The sequence below is a fragment of the Hyperolius riggenbachi genome, chromosome 11, assembly GCF_040937935.1.
Source record: "Hyperolius riggenbachi isolate aHypRig1 chromosome 11, aHypRig1.pri, whole genome shotgun sequence".
Lineage (NCBI taxonomy): Eukaryota > Metazoa > Chordata > Amphibia > Anura > Hyperoliidae > Hyperolius > Hyperolius riggenbachi.
Genome location: NC_090656.1, coordinates 140,919,891 through 140,937,685, shown reverse-complemented (window position 1 = coordinate 140,937,685; position 17,795 = coordinate 140,919,891). Strand labels below are relative to the sequence as shown.

The 17,795-nt window shown below is 42.5% G+C and overlaps 1 protein-coding gene across 2 annotated transcripts in view; it reads right to left on the bottom strand.

Annotated features, from left to right (window-relative positions):
- The window catches only part of EML3 (EMAP like 3), a 375,337-nt gene that overhangs the window by 127,769 nt on the left and 229,773 nt on the right, over positions 1–17,795 (bottom strand). For both annotated transcript variants that reach the window (XM_068260560.1, XM_068260561.1), the window contains exon 11: positions 9,457–9,552. In XM_068260560.1, the coding sequence (XP_068116661.1) occupies positions 9,457–9,552 (96 nt within the window). The remainder of the gene's footprint in view (positions 1–9,456; positions 9,553–17,795) is intronic.

The window sequence follows — 17,795 nt, the reverse complement described above, 5'->3', positions numbered from 1 at the left end:
ATATAGCTGCTATTTATATGGGTACATGGGTGTTTCTCCCTGGCCCACATCACAATTGTCAAATGGAAAATAGAAATTTGGGCGCCCAGTAATGTATTAAACTATCTCTCACACAGAAATGCAAACAGTTTGTGCCCTGCTTGTCCGCCTGTTTGTTAATGCATGCGGGCAGGTGGTGGGCCCCAGAGCTGCGGGCCTCCTCTCCCTTCGACCCTTCCCCCCCCCCCCCCCCCGTGCCTGCATCCTTTGCTGGGGCGGTAGTTCCACCAAAGAGCAAGAGCAAGACGCAAGAGCGAGATGGACCCAGCCGGACCCCGCAGCCGTGGCACAAAATAACATGCGAGCGCCCCCCTGGAAGCCGGCGCCCTGAGCAATCACTCTGGTCTCTCAGGTCAAAGGCCGACCCTGTGGACTAGCCACCACTTATATGTAGACCCTGTGCAGTCCCAAAACGTCGATTTATTAATGGTTTCTATGAAGCGATAAAGATTGTTATAGGAAGTGTCAGCTTTCCCTTTTGACTGTAAAAGAAAGGAGGCGTCATCCTCTTTGCAGCTATAACACTTCTACATCTAATGACAGTGGCAGATCCATTTGTGAGTGCAAGACAACTTTGATTGTTATGGTTGGCTAGTGAGACTGAAGAAATAGCAAACATTTCAATTCAGTGCTAGCTGGGTTTCAGCATCTGAAATTGGATGGACACTTGTTAGCACCCTTTCCTAATGCCTGGTACACATCATACAATTTCACGTCAGATAGACGGGTCGCATCAATTATTTCTGATCAGATCGGACCTGACTGAAATAAAGGTGGCCATACACTTATAGATTTGCTGCAGATTTGACCATCAGATAGGTTTCTGTCAGATGCCTGTTCCACGCCCTAGAAACAGATTTCTAATAGATTTCAGAATGAAATCTATTGGAAAGCTATCTAAATGCATTATTGGACCATTAGATCCAATGCAACTCTATGGGCCATGGATCTGCTACCAGCAGCAGATCGACCTAGATTTTCCATCCTGTCAGAAAGATCAAATCCATTGAAATCGATCGAAATTGGCCACAAATCGATCAATAGTTTTGAAAGAATCGATTTCTGATAGAATTGCTCGATCGGATGATGGCTGAAATCGACCAGTGTATGGGCCCCTTAACTGATTCAACGCATCTATCTGACGGGAAATTGCATCGTGTATACCAGTAAAAAATATATTACAATTTACGTTACGTACTGATCGCTTTATTTTGTGAATAATAATGTTTTACAAACAGTAAGGGATAACATTTTAAATAATGTTTTAGTTAACTACAATAAATATGTTTAGTATTTTTGTAAACGTTATTCGTCACGGGCGCATTTTGTAAACTTAAATCATCACAAGCGCTGTTAGACCCCCCTAGTGGTGCCTAACCCTAAGATCCCCCTGGTGGTCCATAACTCTAAATCTCCCCTGGTGGTGCCTAACCCTAAGACCCCCCCTGGTGGTGCCTGACCCTAAGACCCCCCCTGGTGATGCCTAACCCTAAGACCCCCTTGGTGGTGCCTAACCCTAAGACCCCCCTGGTGGTGCCTAACCCTAAATCTCCCCTGGTGGTGCCCAACCCTAAGACCCCCCTGGTGGTGCCTAAACCTAAGATCCACCTGGTGGTACCTAACCCTAAGACCCCCTGGATGTGCCTAACCCTAAAACCTCCCTTAGTGATTGCTTTTTGTGTGGAGAATAATGTTTTACAAATAGTGACTGTAAAAAATATATTACAATTTATGTTACGTACTGATCGCTTTATTTTGTGAATAATAATGTTTTACAAACAGTAAGGGATAAAATTTGAAATAATGTTTTAGTTAAATACAATAAATATGTTTAGTATTTTTGTAAACGTTATTCGTCACGGGCGCATTTTTTAAACTTAAACCATCACAAGCGCCGTTAGAAAACATTAAAAATCTCAGAGCGCCATTTGAAAACGTTAATAATCTCCGGTGCCCTTTTTTCCTGTTCGGCGCCCATCAAACAATATTTACTATGGGAGTGAATGGCGGTGCCCTTTTTATCCACTTGCCTCATGCGTCCAAATTTTGTGCTCCCCTACTTATGACCACAGCATGCGTGCTTGCATGCAGCTGGGCTCATTATCCGTGGGGATGTGTTTGGCACTAATCAGGGATATAATCTCTGGTGTCTGATCCCCTCCCCCCCCCCCCCCCCCCGTACTGCAGCTGGCCTCCCCCGCTGCATATACCGAGTCCCAATTTGATGACGTCAAGAAAACTTGATCTGACACATTGGAAAATTTCCATTCAAGTTGCCAGTGGAAGAGGAGCAGAGATCAATGGGTGCATATTGTTGAGTAGTATACGGTAACTCTAGTGATTCGACCAATAAGACATCTGTGGAAGCCATGCATGGCTTACTTTAGTCTAGAGAACAACCTGATGTCTTCTGACTCTCTTTATTGACAATAGTATACATTAGCTCTCACTTTGAGAGTCAACTTGTAACTTGAACAAGTGTTGTTCTGGGGATTTTCAACAGTGAAACATAATTACAGAAGCTACAACATTTTGTTTAATTTACCTGCATCGCTGAAATGCTAAGTTTATTTTGACAATGAAAAAAGTTTAAAAATCATATTACTGCAGCAAGCATATAAGCATATATGCTTTGTTATATTACATATAAATGTTATTAATAATCAAAACATTCATTCTAAAGAAATAATTGTTAAACCCTATCCAGATCATGGTATATCCAAACAAAATCAAGAACCACATCATATACAGCAGTCTTCATGTGCATACAAAAATACAGTAGCAAGGAAACGTTTGTGAACCCCTTGGAATTATATGGGTTTCTGCATAAATTGGTCATAAAATGTGATCTGATCGTCAGCTAAGTCACAACAATAAACAATCACAGTCAGCTTAAACTAATACCACACAAATAATTAAATGTTTCCATGTTTTTATTGAACGCACCATGTAAACATTCACAGTGCAGGTGGAAAAAGTATGTGAACTCTTACACTAATGACATCTCCAAGAGCTAGCTGGAGTGAGGTGTCATCCAGCTGGAATCCAATCAATGAGATGAGATTGGAGGTGTTGGTTACATCTGCCCTGCCCTATAAAACACACACACCAGTTTTGGGTTTTGCTTTTCTCAAGAAGCATTGCCTGATGTGAATGATGCCTTGCACAAAAGATCTCTCACTTGCATAAATCTGGAAAGGGTTATAAAAGTATCTCCAAAAGCCCTGCAATTGTCTAGAAATGGAGAAAGTTCAGCACTGCTGCTACTCTCCCTAGGAGTGGCCGTCCTGTAAAGATGACTGCAAGAGTAGTGCAAGAGAATGCTCAATGAGGTGAAGAAGAATCCTAGAGTGTCAGCTAAAGACTTACAAAAGTCTCTGGCATATGCTAACATCCATGTTAGCAAATCTACGATACGTAAAACACTAAATAAGAATGGAGTTCATGGGAGGATACCACAAAGGAAACCACTGCTATCCCCAAAAAATTGTTGCACGTTTAAACTTTGCAAAAGACCACCTGGATGTTCCACAGCAGTACTGGCAAAATATTCTGTGGACAGATGAAGCCAAAGTTGAGTTGTTTGGAAGAAACACAACACTATGTGTGGGGAAAAAGAGGCACAGCACACCAACATCAAAACTTCATCCCAACTGTGAAGTATGGTGGTGAGGGAATCATAGTTTGGGGCTGCTTTGCTGTGTCAGGTCCTGGACGTATTGCTATCATCGAAGGAATAATGAATTCCAAAGTTTATCAAGACATTTTGCAGGAGAACTTAAGACCATCTGTCCACCAGCTGAAGCTCAGCAAAAGATGGGTGTTGCAACAGGACAACAACCCAAAGCATAGAAGTAAATCAACAACAGAATGGCTTAAAAAGAAGAAAATACGCCTTCTGGAGTGGCCCAGTCAGAGTCTTGACCTCAACCTGATTGAGATGCTGTGGCATGACCTCAAGAAAGCAATTTACACCAGACATCCCAAGTATATTGCTGAACTGAAACAGTTCTGTACGGAGGAATAGTCAAGAATTACTCCCGACCGTTGTGTAGGTTTGATCTGCAACTACAGTAAACATTTGGTTGAAGTTATTGCTGCCAAAGGTTCAACCAGTTATTTAATCCAAGGGTTCACATACTATTTCCACCTGCACTGTGAATGTTTACATGGTGTGTTCAATAAAAACATGGAAACATTTAATTATGTGTGTGGTATTAGTTTAAGCAGACTGTGATTGTCTATTGTTGTGACTTAAATGAAGATCAGATCACATTTTATGACAAATTTGTGCAGAAATCCATATAATTCTAAAGGGTTCACATACTTTTTCTTGCTACTGATAATAGATTTTATAAATTTGAAATACATATTAATGCTGGATTCTGCCAGTAAAAGTTTGAGATGCATATTAGCAAGAATATTATCATGTCATGTTTTGATTTTGCGGCAATCTGGAATGCAAACAAAAATCCTATCCTATCAAGGGTTTTTTCCTATTGTATTATGCCACCTAGCGGATTTTAAATCTTTATAAAATGAATATAGAAAATTATTTTAAATTACTTAGTTTTAGTATGCAATTATACTGTAACTTACATGATTAATTGTTTAAAGAAGAATTATAAAATAAGCTTTATATTTAAATGAATATATTGGGTATATTAGTCCTCTATATTTCAATAAGCATTAAATCAACTATTTACTGCATCTTGTGCAGTATATTCACGGCCCGGCAAAACTTCACTTGAAGTACCAGGGCTGTGAATATAAGTCTTTAGCGGCGGTCGGCCACCGCATGCTCTTGTCGTCGCCCGTTAGTGGAGAGATGAATGATTGAGAATGCAGTTCCCATTCATTATTCTAAGTCACTGATTCAATGAGTGGCGGCGTCTATGAGATGACTGCATTCATTGTATCTTCCTGTTGTTACAGTGCATGCATTACTTCCGATTCACGTACTTACATCTTGTGGCCAAATAGTAAATTACACCAAAATCCACTTTTATCTAATAAAAATCCACAAAACACTGACTTACTGTATATGATTAACTATTTCCCTCCCACACCCTCCCATAGTACCCAAAGTTTTTTTTTTGTATAGGAAAAAAAAATACACACAAAAAAAATACATAAGTAGTTACCTTAGGGACTGAACTTTTTTTTAATATTTATGTCAAAAGGGTATATTACTGTTAATTTATGAGCTTGTAATTAAGGATAGACGCAAAATTTTAAAAATGCACCTTTGATTAAAGATAAAATATTAGCGCCATACATTGTAGTAGGGACATTTTTTAACCATTGCCATAACCGGGACAAATGGGCAAGTAAAATGTGTGGCTTTTATCCACAGTAGAACGTTTTATTTTAACACTATAATGGCCCAAATCTAAGAATTAATACATTTTTTTATTTTTTTTCTTATTATTCCAATTAAAATGCGTTTAGAATAAAATAATTCTTAGCATAATGTACCTCCCAAAGAAAGCCTTATTGGTGGCGTAAAAAACAAGATAGAGATCATTTTGTTGTGATTAGTAGTGATTAAGTTATCGGCGAAAGAATGGAAGGAGCACTGACAGGTGAAAATTGCTCTGGTCCTTAAAGAAAACCTGAACTGAAAATTAAAAGTCAAAATAAGTCATACTTACCTTTCATGTAGTCTACTCCTCAGTGTCTTTCTCCTGTCCCGCGTCCTATGTGTTCACTGTGATCAAGGGAATTTTCCGTCCTCCATTTTGAAAATGGCCATTACCCATAACAGCTTTCTGGTCAGCACACAGTTAAACTGTAACATCGCCCACTTGAGCCAAAGGGAAACATGGACATTACCTGGTACATCAGTTTTCCTCTCTCAGCTATTACTGACAGCAACTGATATTTTACTGACAGCAACTGATATATTTTAGATCTGACAAAATATTGTCAGAACTGGAAGGGATTATTGTCAGAAGAAAATGGTGAGCTTCTGAGAGGAACTGATGGCAAGGTAACTATGCAATGTTCATTTGAAGTTAACTCGTGCTTATTTTAAACATTTTTACTCAGTACAGGTTCTCTTTAAGGGGTAAAAACCCCTCAGTGGTCAAGTGGATAATATTTCTGTAATGCTGGGTACACACGTTGAGATTTTCTCGCTCGATTTGCGGTTCGATTCGATTATTTTAAACATGCTCGATTGGATTTCGATCATTTCTGCCATCGATTTTGCATACTTAACATAAAAAAAAGATCGAAATCCAATCGAGCATGTTTGAAATAAACAAATCGATCTGTTCGATCCCGCGAATCGAGCGGGAAATCTCAACGTGTGTACCCAGCATTAGTCACAGCTTTGCTGGGTCAAAACGGCAGACTCCATTTCTGGAAAAGGACAGACACATTCCAAACTAATTAGTAGAGGGACATATTATCAGACGTGCGTCATGAGATAGATAGAGTGAGATTGTTAAATATTTGAAAATCCCAATGCATTTAACCACTAAACGACTGCTCCACGCCGATTGGCGTGAGCAGTGCGGTAGCCCCAGGACCGCTCCACGCCGATTGGCGTAAATGGCTGCAGGTGGGGATTGCAGGAGATCACGCGCGCATTTCCGTATGAATGACAGAGTTCTGCTCATCAGTCTACCAGCGGCAATCGCCGCTCAGAGACTGTTAGATGGCGAAATTTACTATGTATAGCACTGTGTGACACAGCTGTCCCCCTAGGTGGCACAAAAGTGATCTGCTGTCGATCACGCTGATTGGCTAGCTGGGGGAGGGAGGGATAAAAAAAAATAAAAAAATAGGGAAATTTATTTAACCCTGAGCCGACCGCTGCACGCCAATTGACGTGAACTCGGCGCCAGTCCCAGGTTTGCTCCACGCCGATTTGCGTGAACAACCTTCTATGGGGCAAGCAGGAGATCGTGCCCGCTGCTGCATGCGCATCCCTGCTTGGAAGGCGGTCCACCTTCAGTCCCACAGCAGCGTTCGCCATCTAATTAGGCTGTACAGCAGCGCTGTACTGGGGACAGCCGTGTGACATCGCTGTGCACCTGGGGGACACAGAAGTGATCGGCAGTGATAGGCTGAAGCCTATCACAGCCGATCGCTGTGATAGGCTGACGGGGAGGGTAAAAAAATTATTTAAAAAATAGTGAAATTTATTATAAAAATAATAAAATAAATATTTATTAAAAAAAAAAATAAACAAGGGGGAGTGATCAGACCCCACCAACAGAGAGCTCTGTTGGTGCGGAGAAAAGGGGGGGGGGATCACTTGTGTGCTGCAGCGAGGCCTTAAAGCTGCAGTGGCCAATTTCAAGAAAAATGGCCTGGTCTTTAGGGGGGTTTAACACTGCAGTCCTCAAGTAGTTAAAAAATAATGAAATAAATACTTATTTAAAAATAAAGCGATCAAAGCCCACCAACAGAGAGCTCTATTGGTGGGCAGACAAGGGGGGGAATCATTTGTGTGCTGAGTTGTACAGCGCTGCAGCGAGGCCTTAAAGTGAACCTTAAGTGTAAAAAATATGGCCGTATAGGGGTGCTATTTTGGCTGGGAACGCGTAAAATCAGACGTGTTCCCCAGCCTGACGTGTCCTGACGGCGAAACCGGAAGTGGCCGCCAGCAGGACTCGGAGCATCAGAGCGACTCGTTGTGGGCACCGATCAGCTGCAGGGGGCTGAGGTAAGCCCCAGGTGAGTAAAACTCAATTTTTTACACTTAAAGAGACTCTGTAACGTCAAAAAGATCCCCTGGAGGGTACTCACCTCGGGTGGGGGAAGCCTTCGGATCCTAATGAGGCTTCCCACGCCGTCCTCTGTCCCACGGGGGTCTCGCTGCAGCCCTCCGAACAGCCGGCGACAGAGCCGACTGTCAGTTCAATATTTACCTTTGCAGGCTCCAGCGGGGGCGCTGTGGCTGCTCTCGGCTCCGAACTACACGGAAATACCCGATCTCAGTCGGGTCCGCTCTACTGCGCAGGCGCCGGAAACTTGTGCCTGCGCAGTAGAGCAGACCCGACGGCGATCGGGTATTTCCGTGTAGTTCAGAGCCGACAGCCGTCAGAGCGCCTGTGGAGGAGCCATGACGTCATTATTCTCGGAGGGCTGCAGCGAGACCCCTGAGGAACGGAGGACGGCGTGGGAAGCCTCATTAGGATCCGGAGGCTTCCCCCACCCGAGGTGAGTACCCCCCAGGGGATCTTTTCATGTTACAGATCCTCTTTAAGGTTCACTTTAAGTCAAATCAGCAGGTCAAGATGGTTAGTGAAGTCCTTTTTTAATTGAACTGCATCAAATTGACCTGATAAGCAAATGTCAGGATGTGCAAATATCCCAAACTACATCAATTCCCACAGATAAGTGAAATAAAGAATTTGTAAACAAAATTCATTTTAAAAGTCAGCTATTCAAAATATGATAAGGATTGACGCATTGAAATCTCAGCTGATCAGAACCAGAGATTGAGGGAAATTCGAAGTTAGTAAGCCATATTGAATAAATTACTAAAAAAGTAGGAGCTGAAGCTCATAGCTCTCACTAGCCTACCAATCTTCTGAGAAGACACACAAGCCAGAAGCTACATCCCCACACATGGTTCTAGATGCCAAGGAGATAACAGAGAAGGGATAATATGCTTAATATTCTGGTTATTTACTTTATTAATTTTTCAGCATTCTGTTAAGATGTTAGCAAGAAGTTCTATTAGAAGTTATTTTTATGTCATTATTTGAAGAAAATTACTAACATTTTTTCACAGCTACTACGAATGCAGATGAGACTGCTTTTGATCCTATTCTACACAACACAACTGTTATAATTCTTTTTTTTTTTTTTTTTTTATGTACTTAGAAGATTCATGATTGCTTGGATATAAAGGCCATGATGAGATGAAATACTGTTAGAAGGAAACGCTATTTGGAACTGTTCATATTTTGTATATATGCTGTATGATAAGCAAATACATTTTTATATAAAATCATATACCGAGTGCTCTGATTCATATCAAGGTATACCGTCAATCTATAATTACTGTTATAGAGGGTTCAGACACCACTATGCCGGATTTATATGATAGCAACGCTTTAAATGCTTGATCCTTTATGGAGTTAGCGATCATGCAAAAGGCAAGAACTGCTTAGGTTGTTGACAGGTTTAATTGTCAATATGGTCATGAGACCAATCATGATGCCGCTATGCAAATACCTTTGGCCTTAATTTAGCCCTAGATATTATGATGCTGAAAGTAAACAACTAATTTATTAACCTAAATTGAATTGAGGGAGGCACCTGGAACAGCAGTACAGTATCATGAAACAGAGGTGAATCATTTTCTACAGTGCTTAAGATGTTTAGCTTGAATTATTTCCACTAGATTTATAAATTTAGTCTAGGCTATTCTCATTGGGTTTTTTCCTTACAGACCTTTGTCTCTGCAGTTTTAATTCCTTTGGCTGTGTCCCATATAGACAAAACATGATCATTGCAGTCATCTACAGCACAAAGGTAGGCACCTGAATCCTGAAAATAAGGAATATTGAAAAAACAGTTAATGTAATAGGCAATGAACACAATGCATTAAAGAGACTCCGTAACAAAAATTGCATCCTGTTTTTTATCATCCTACGAGTTCCAAAAGCTATTCTAATGTGTTCTGGCTTACTGCAGCACTTTGTACTATCACAGTCTCTGTAATAAATCAACTTATCTCTCTCTTGTCAGACTTGTCAGCCTGTGTCTGGAAGGCTGCCAAGTTCTTCAGTGTTGTGGTTCTGCTATTAACTCCCCCTTCTAGGCCTCTCTATGCACACTGCCTGTGTGTTATTTAGATTAGAGCAGCTTCTCTCTTCTCTCTTATCTTTTACAAGCTGGATAAATCGTCCTCTGAGCTGGCTTAGCTTTCACATAGTGAGGAATTACAGACAAGGGCAAAGCTGTTTGCAGGAAGAAAAGAGCAGCCTGAAACTTCAGTGCATGAGAGATGCAGGGGGAAAGAAACACACAAATGATCTCTTGAGATTCAAAAGGAAGGCTGTATACAGCCTGCTTGTGTATGGATGTATTTTCTATGTGTGGACATACTGTACATCAACCTACTTCCTGTTTTGGTGGCCATTTTGTTTGTTTATAAACAAACTTTTTAAAACTGTTTTTAACCACTTTTAATGCGGCGAGGAGCGGCGAAATTGTGACAGAGGGGAATAGGAGATGTCCCCTAACGCACTGGTATGTTTACTTTTGTGTGATTTTAACAATACAGATTCTCTTTAAGAAGCAACCTGATGTGACAAATGCCCACCCACTCCTTAATAAATGACCTCTTAAACCCACAATTACATATAAGCTTGTAAATTGGTAATTTTACTCAAACACAAATGACTACTTTGTTTTGATTCAAAGCAAAGACTGGAAGCAAAAATATCAACTCTAAATTGTCATATTCACATGTCCCCACTTTGGTCCTGGCAACCTGGCAGATCTGTGTGCGTGTGGGTGGCCGAGTCTATATAACCTTAGCTGGTGGCTTGTGCACATGTGTTCAGAACAGCAAAATACTTTGCATGCACATGTTCAATATGTCAGTCGTACACACAGATGCACAAAGGTTCATAACGGCAGTTATATAAAGCCCCCCTTCTATCAGCTTGGAGAACCTGCTCTAGGTGTGACTATTACTAATTATTACCCCCATTCACCGACCTGACTTTTTTTTTACTAATCTTTTTTTTTAATATTCTTTATTTTTTGACTCATCTTTATCTGACCGCCTCGTTTTGACCTTGGCCTGTGGCCTTGACCCTATTTGTCATCTGCAAGTCCTGACTATGTCTTGTGCCCTCAACTTTTTTTTTTTTCAAATACTTTTATTTGTACAAAGGTTTTTATACACAACAAAGAAAAAGAGAACATCGTGCCGTCATATGAATACATATATACAATCAGATAATAGTGTCATCATATAGTCATACAAGATATTGTACACATAGACTAAGGGGGGTATATACAACCTTGTGGGATGAAATCTCACTGTTAGGGCCTGTCAAGTCCAACAGGGTGCTGAAGTATCAGGAATGAGTGTCAAAATAGAGTCTGTTAGGGGCGGTATCCATTGAATGTCTTCTTATATCACGTTGGCATATAGCAATGTTAAATTCCATATATTATAAGACAGCTCCCCTAAGCGAGATATATTCAGTGTATAGCTTTAGATAACACCTCAAGTATCTATCAACATGGCAGCACACCAGAATGAATTTATAGAAGGAAGAGAAAAGGAACAGAGCTATACCATAGCTCTGAAAGGAAGAAGACAGGAAGAGATAATGAAGAGAAGAAAGATAACGAAAGGATTGAACTCGTAGGGTCTAGTTGTGGAGCATCCGACACTGTTTCAATTTTAAGGTATATGCAGTTGTCAATTAATCAGCGCTAGAGGGCTAAAGAGAAGGGCGGTCGCCACCTGAAACGCTAAAGACTACAGCAAGAGAAGTTTGAACTCCTCAGATTCTCTATAATAGTTCCAAAATCTCCACGTCTTGGCATATTGTTCAGTTCGGTTTTGAAGGGTCATTATTGTGTTTTCCATCCCACTAGTGTGGCATAGCTCCTTATCTAGTTCCTTTAAGGTAGGTATGATAGGAGTTCCCCATTTACGTACTATAAGTAGCTTAGCTGCATTTAAGATATGTTTTACTATAGAATTTTTGCAAGCCCTTAAACTCCAGTTATTGCAGTGGAGGAGGAAGAATTGTGGTGTAAAGAGGACCTCTCTGTCTGTCGTTTCCCTAATTAGGTGTTCTATTTTCCTCCAAAAGGGGACAAGCAGGGGACATTCCCATAGCAGATGTAATAGGGAACCTACTGAGGAACAGCCCCTCCAGCATTGAGGGTCTCTATTTGGAAAGATAATATGTAATTTCTGTGGAGTAAGGTACCATTGTGACAGGATCTTAAAATTGATTTCCTGTAGCTTAACCGTTATCGAGGATTTCTGGGTGAGTATGCACATCCTGGCTCTCTGAGCGTCTGAGAACGTACACCGAAGGTCTCTTTCCCATTTGTTAAAATATGAAAGTGAGCCAAGTGGTTGGCCAATCAGTAAGGAATACACTGTTGATAGAGTCTTCCGAGATGGGCCTACTGATCCACATAGTAGTTCGAAGGCAGATTTTGATCTAGAGAGACCCGGCGAGATCCCCAGCGCTCTACACAGAGAACGGAGCTGCGCCAGACCCAGCCAGTCTAGGGTGTACACTCCGGATCTATTTCTCAATTCCTCAATTGTTAGCCAATTCTCCTGACTCCAAAGATTATCAGCAAAGATAATACCAGCCAGTTTCCAATTGCTAAAGTGGTTAGCATGACAGCCCAACTCAAATGCAGGGTTGTCAAATAGAGGTATTCTGGGGGGAGGCCATGGTGAGATGTCCTCCTTGTGCCTGGTGGCAGAGAGCACTCTGAGGGTATTATATATTAAGTGTGAGTCCGTCCAGTCACGTTGTGGGGTGGGAGAGGACCAGGGCAGCTTAGTAGGGGGGTACTTTGAAATGTGATGCTCAATATCGACCCATTGTTTAGTAGTATGATGTCTGTGCCAGTCTACTATTCTGGTAAGCACTGCTGCATAGTAGTATTTTTTAATGTCAGGTGCCGCTAGCCCACCCATTTGTTTAGGTCTATGTAGGATGAGTCTCTTGAGCCTAGGGGGTTTCCCCTTCCAAATGAATTTACCAAAAATCGTTTGAGCAGATTTCAGAAAGGAGTTAGGGACTTGTACTGGCAGGGTCTGGAATAGATATAAAAGCCTGGGCATAATGTTCATTTTTAGAATCGCAATTCTGCCCATCCAGGAAAAGTGTGGACAGTTCCATCTAGTCAGGTCTGCCTTTAGGGTCTCAAGTATGGGTGGGAAATTCATTTGAAAAACATCTTTTATGTCTGGGGTAATTTTCGTACCTAGATAATTGATATGGGTGGAGGACCATCTAAAGGGAAATTGAGTCGCCAAGTGCGATTGTAATCCCTGCGGAAGGGATATATTTAGAGCTTCACATTTATCATAGTTGACTTTGAAGAGACTTAGGTCTCCATAATTTTTAAATTCAGACAATAAGTTAGGTAAGGTAATCAAAGGGTTCGTGATGTAAAAGAGCAAGTCGTCCGCGTATGCGGCCACTTTTTGTACTTTTGGGGAAATTGTTATCCCGTTTATATCTGGGTTTTCTCTAATATGGCACAGGAGTGGTTCCAGGGACAATGCAAAAATGAGCGGGGAAAGGGGGCATCCTTGCCGGGTACCATTAGATATTTGAAAGGGGTTGGAGAGGACCCCGTTAGTCCTAACACGTGCCGATGGCCTAGAGTAGAGGGCGGATATACCACGTAACATCTTGGGGCCCAGGCCAATATGGCCGAGGACCTCGTTAATCCACGTCCAGTCTACCCGGTCGAAGGCCTTCTCTGCATCCATAGATAGAAGCATACATGAAATATCCCTCGACCGGGCAAACTGGACCAGATCCAATGTTCGAATAGTGTTGTCACGCCCCTCTCTATCGGGAATAAATCCCACTTGGTCCCAGTTTACCACATCCCCTATTAAAGGCGCTATTCTATTGGCTATCAGCTTAGCGAAGATTTTTAAGTCTAGGTTGAGCAGGGATATAGGCCTGTAACTTGAGCAGGCATTGGGGTCTTTACCGGGCTTATGTATTACCGAGATGTGTGATTCTAAAGTTTGAGGGGTAAAGGAAGCTACTTTATCAGGGTCCAGAATGTCATTGAACATTTTGCATAGGTGTGGAAGGAGGGTCTGTTTATATTTTTTATAATATTCGATGGGCAGGCCATCTGGGCCCGGTGCCTTGCCTGGTTTAATTTGTGCTATCACCGTTAGCACCTCTGCTTCGGTGAATTGCTCATCTATCGTTTCAGCGGTCTCAGGGGGGAGGCGAGGCATTCCAGACCCTGCCAGGTAATCCCGTATTTTTCCCCTCAGTGCATGTGGATCTTCTGTAGGATTGCTTTTAAGATTATAGAGTGACGAATAGAAGCCCCTGAATGTGTTGGCAATGGATTCACTGCGTATATGCTTTCCTGAATGAGTATCTATGACTTGAGGTATATAGTTCCTACGCTGTTGTTGACGCAAGGCCCTGGCAAGTAGGCGGCCAGATTTGTTTCCGTGTGTATAGAATAGGTTTTGGCATCTGTGTGCGGCAAGTCGGGCTCTATCGCTCAGGATTTTTTTTATCGAGTCTCTGGCTTCAGTGAGTTTGTCTAAATCTGATTGGTTTAGAGAGCGTTTATGTTTAAGTTCTAATATGTGTATTTCCGAGGAGAGGTCTGCCAATCTTTGTTCTCTCTCCCGCTTTAACTTTGAACCTAGCTGTATTAGGTATCCCCGTAGCACGCATTTATGTGCTTCCCATAAAATAGGTGAGGATATATCTTCACTGTTGTTGTTAGTAAAATATCTTTCAATTTCCTCTCCAATCTTAGAGGCCACCCCTGTATCCTCCAACATAGAGGTATTAAATTTCCAGTTAAAGGGGCGGTGTTTACGTGATCTACAGTTTAACGACAATGAGATGGGTGCGTGGTCAGAGTATGTCATTATCCCTATGTCTGCACTTGGCGAGTCAGAGAGCAAGTTATGAGAGATGAGGATATAGTCCAGTCTAGTATAGATTGCGTGCACTGAGGAGAAAAAAGTGTAGTCTTTCGCTGTCGGGTTAAGGAGTCTCCACACATCTACCAGCTGTCGCTCATGGATTGCCTTTTTAAGTTTATTGAGCTTGCTATAGGAGATGGAGGATTTACCATGGGAGGTGTCCTGAGCTGGATTTAATGGGATGTTAAGGTCGCCTCCAATGATGACACTGCCATCAACAAAGGCATCTAGTGTTGAGAAGAAATGTAACAGAAAAGATACCTGGTCTGTGTTGGGGGCGTATACGGAGCAGAGAGTGTATCTTGTGTCAGCAATCCTACATTTTAATAATATAAACCTACCATTGCCATCTGTTTTTGTTTCCACTTCGCTGACCGGAAGGTCTTTATGCAGTAATATGGCTGTACCCTTAGTTTTGGAGTCAGGGGAATTACTCATATAGATTGATTGATAGTGTTTATCTTTTAATTTGGGGGGGTTAGCCCCTTTAAAATGAGTTTCTTGAATTAGCACAACATTTGCTCGTTGTTTATGCATATCATGCAATAACATTGACCTCTTCTCCGGGATATTAAGCCCTCTAGCGTTAACGGATACTACCTTTAAGGACACCATTGGTTTGGAGTGAATAGAACGTATGTCGGACATCCACAACAGACCCCAAAACTTGACAGAAACATTATAAACAAAAACATAGGTGTGAAACTATCACACCCATAACTAGTTATTACCTTGGGGAGGTACTTAGCCCTAAGGACTATCCTATGTGGGTGCGAAGTAACCATTTTCGCCAAAGAGCCCAGATTCCCCCCACCCAATCAGATATCCAAGTAAGAGGAGTGTCCTACCCTACTTTAGGAAAGAAGGTGCCTCATGTCTCATATCAGTGACCCCCGGGAGCCATCCTATAGGCATGATCCAGATTACACAAATTTGGTGGATCCCCTTTAGTGTAAAGTAACGTGATGCTTTAGTTGAAGCAAAGTGTGTGAACTCTCTCCGGTGGCAGCAGCAAGCAGCGCGCGGATCACTGCAGATCCACCTTCTACTGCATTGAATTAGCAAAGAACTATAGATTGTGTGGCGCGACATTGTTTGAGGGTCGCCTACGCTGCACCCCGTTGAGGGTAGCAGCACATATGGGGTCTACGGGGGGATGGGGAAGTTTTTGCACTACACCTATGGCAGCGCATGGCAGACAATCCCACATAGTGGGAATAATGTAGCTTTTAGCCTACTCCTCACGGAGGAGAAGAATATAGAACCTGCAATACCTCTCCAGTGATGTTCACAGACTCTGCTTATATAGTTAAGAATGTAAAAACTCTTCGTCTAATGTCCTCACTGGGAGGGGAAGGAGGAGAGGGAGTAATATGTAGGCGAAATGACCAAAGCCCTGGTCTCACTATTAAGGCCATGGGGTCAGACCCTGTGCATTCCTATCTGTTAACGTGTAGGTATGCTGTAGGTTGATTTGGGGCGTATGTATGTGCTTGTTTGGCTATAACAACATAGTCTGAGGGTGTCAGAAGTTTTTTGGTCTCTCCCTGCTATATGTCTCCCATGCAGACATCATCGCAGAGCGCGTACATCCACAGGCCCGGCTGGGAGAAGCCCTGATTATGAAATTAGCTTGCGAGCGAGTCACATGTCGATGCACACACTCCGCGCATGACGCCAGTAATACACCTGTAAAGAAGGATATGTGAGTGAACGTAGGCTATGTCTATGACAGCAGAAATGGGGTAGTCCCACATAGTGGGAAACACAGAATTATTTATATCATTTTCACGGAGAATACCATTGTTAGTCCTATGAATCATTATTAGCAATATCGGTACCCAATACAAACATTATCCATGTCAGGAGGCATGGGCACGTGGAGCTAATGCAGGGATGAGCGGGAAGGGGGAGCTGTGCGCAGGTTCAGGGACCCTCTCATATAGGCCATAAAGACCTTTTGTTAGAAGTATAGCAAGCATACACCAAGAGTTAAACCTCATCAGCAGCATTCCCTATATATTTAATGTGTAATAAAATCCTACTGCGGGGTAACCATATAAATAGCAGCAACCTCTATATACATGCATTTGTTTAAATATCGCACATTATCCCTTTTATATGTCACCGCTCAGTACACCCTTTTCACACATACTACGAGCATTTATGTAAACAGTTAATGTTCTCAGGCCAGAACGAAATAGCAGGTAGCTGTAAGGAAAGCAAGAGATAAGCATATAAACCTAGATATGCCCGCGGGCAATTGCCACCCCGGAGAGAGTCACCATCACGTACTATAGATCAGAACTTTTAAGCATAGTTTTTAGACGGGGATCCGTGTTCGCAACAAAGGGATAACTTAAGGCTAATCATCACTTATCTGGAATGAGGGGTATAGTCCCGGTGAGAATCACGAGGCATTGGAAAGGAGTCACCGTTGATTGCGGAATTGTCTCCGCTGTTTAGGTCGCTGAGGTAAGCCAGTAAAGATTGCGTCTGGCTGCCATTCAGGCACTTCAACCGTCGGTAGGCCCAGTGTCTGGAAGAGCTCTGGGAGATCAGCCGGAGACTTGATGGTGACTGATTTGTCATCTTTTGTCGCAGTAAGTTGGAAAGGGAAGCCCCAGCGATAGGTAACTTCTTTGTCCCGCAGCAGCTTGATCAAAGGTTGGAGCGCACGGCGTTGTATCAGGGTGCTAGGCGCCAGGTCTTGGAAGAGCATGAGTGCAGATCCCTCGTGGTCGATGGAGTCTAACTGGCGTGCCGCTCTCATAATGGAATCCTTTACTGCGAAATGATGGATGCGGCAGATGACATCCCGTGGGGGTTCATCAACCGCTGGTTTGGGCTTCAGGGCGCGGTGAACCCGGTCAATCTTCAGGGGATTGTCCGCCTGTCTCCGGAGGATGTTATTAAAGATGGCTACCAAGGTAGGTTCAAGCTGTTGTGGAGAGATTGTCTCTGGTAGGCCGCGGAGCCTTATATTGTTCCGGCGGCTACGATTCTGGAGGTCCTCCATTCCCGTCCGCAGCGCAGTGTTCAGCGAGCGCTGCTGTGAGTTTGCTTCTTTTAGTTTCCCTATCTCGGTCTG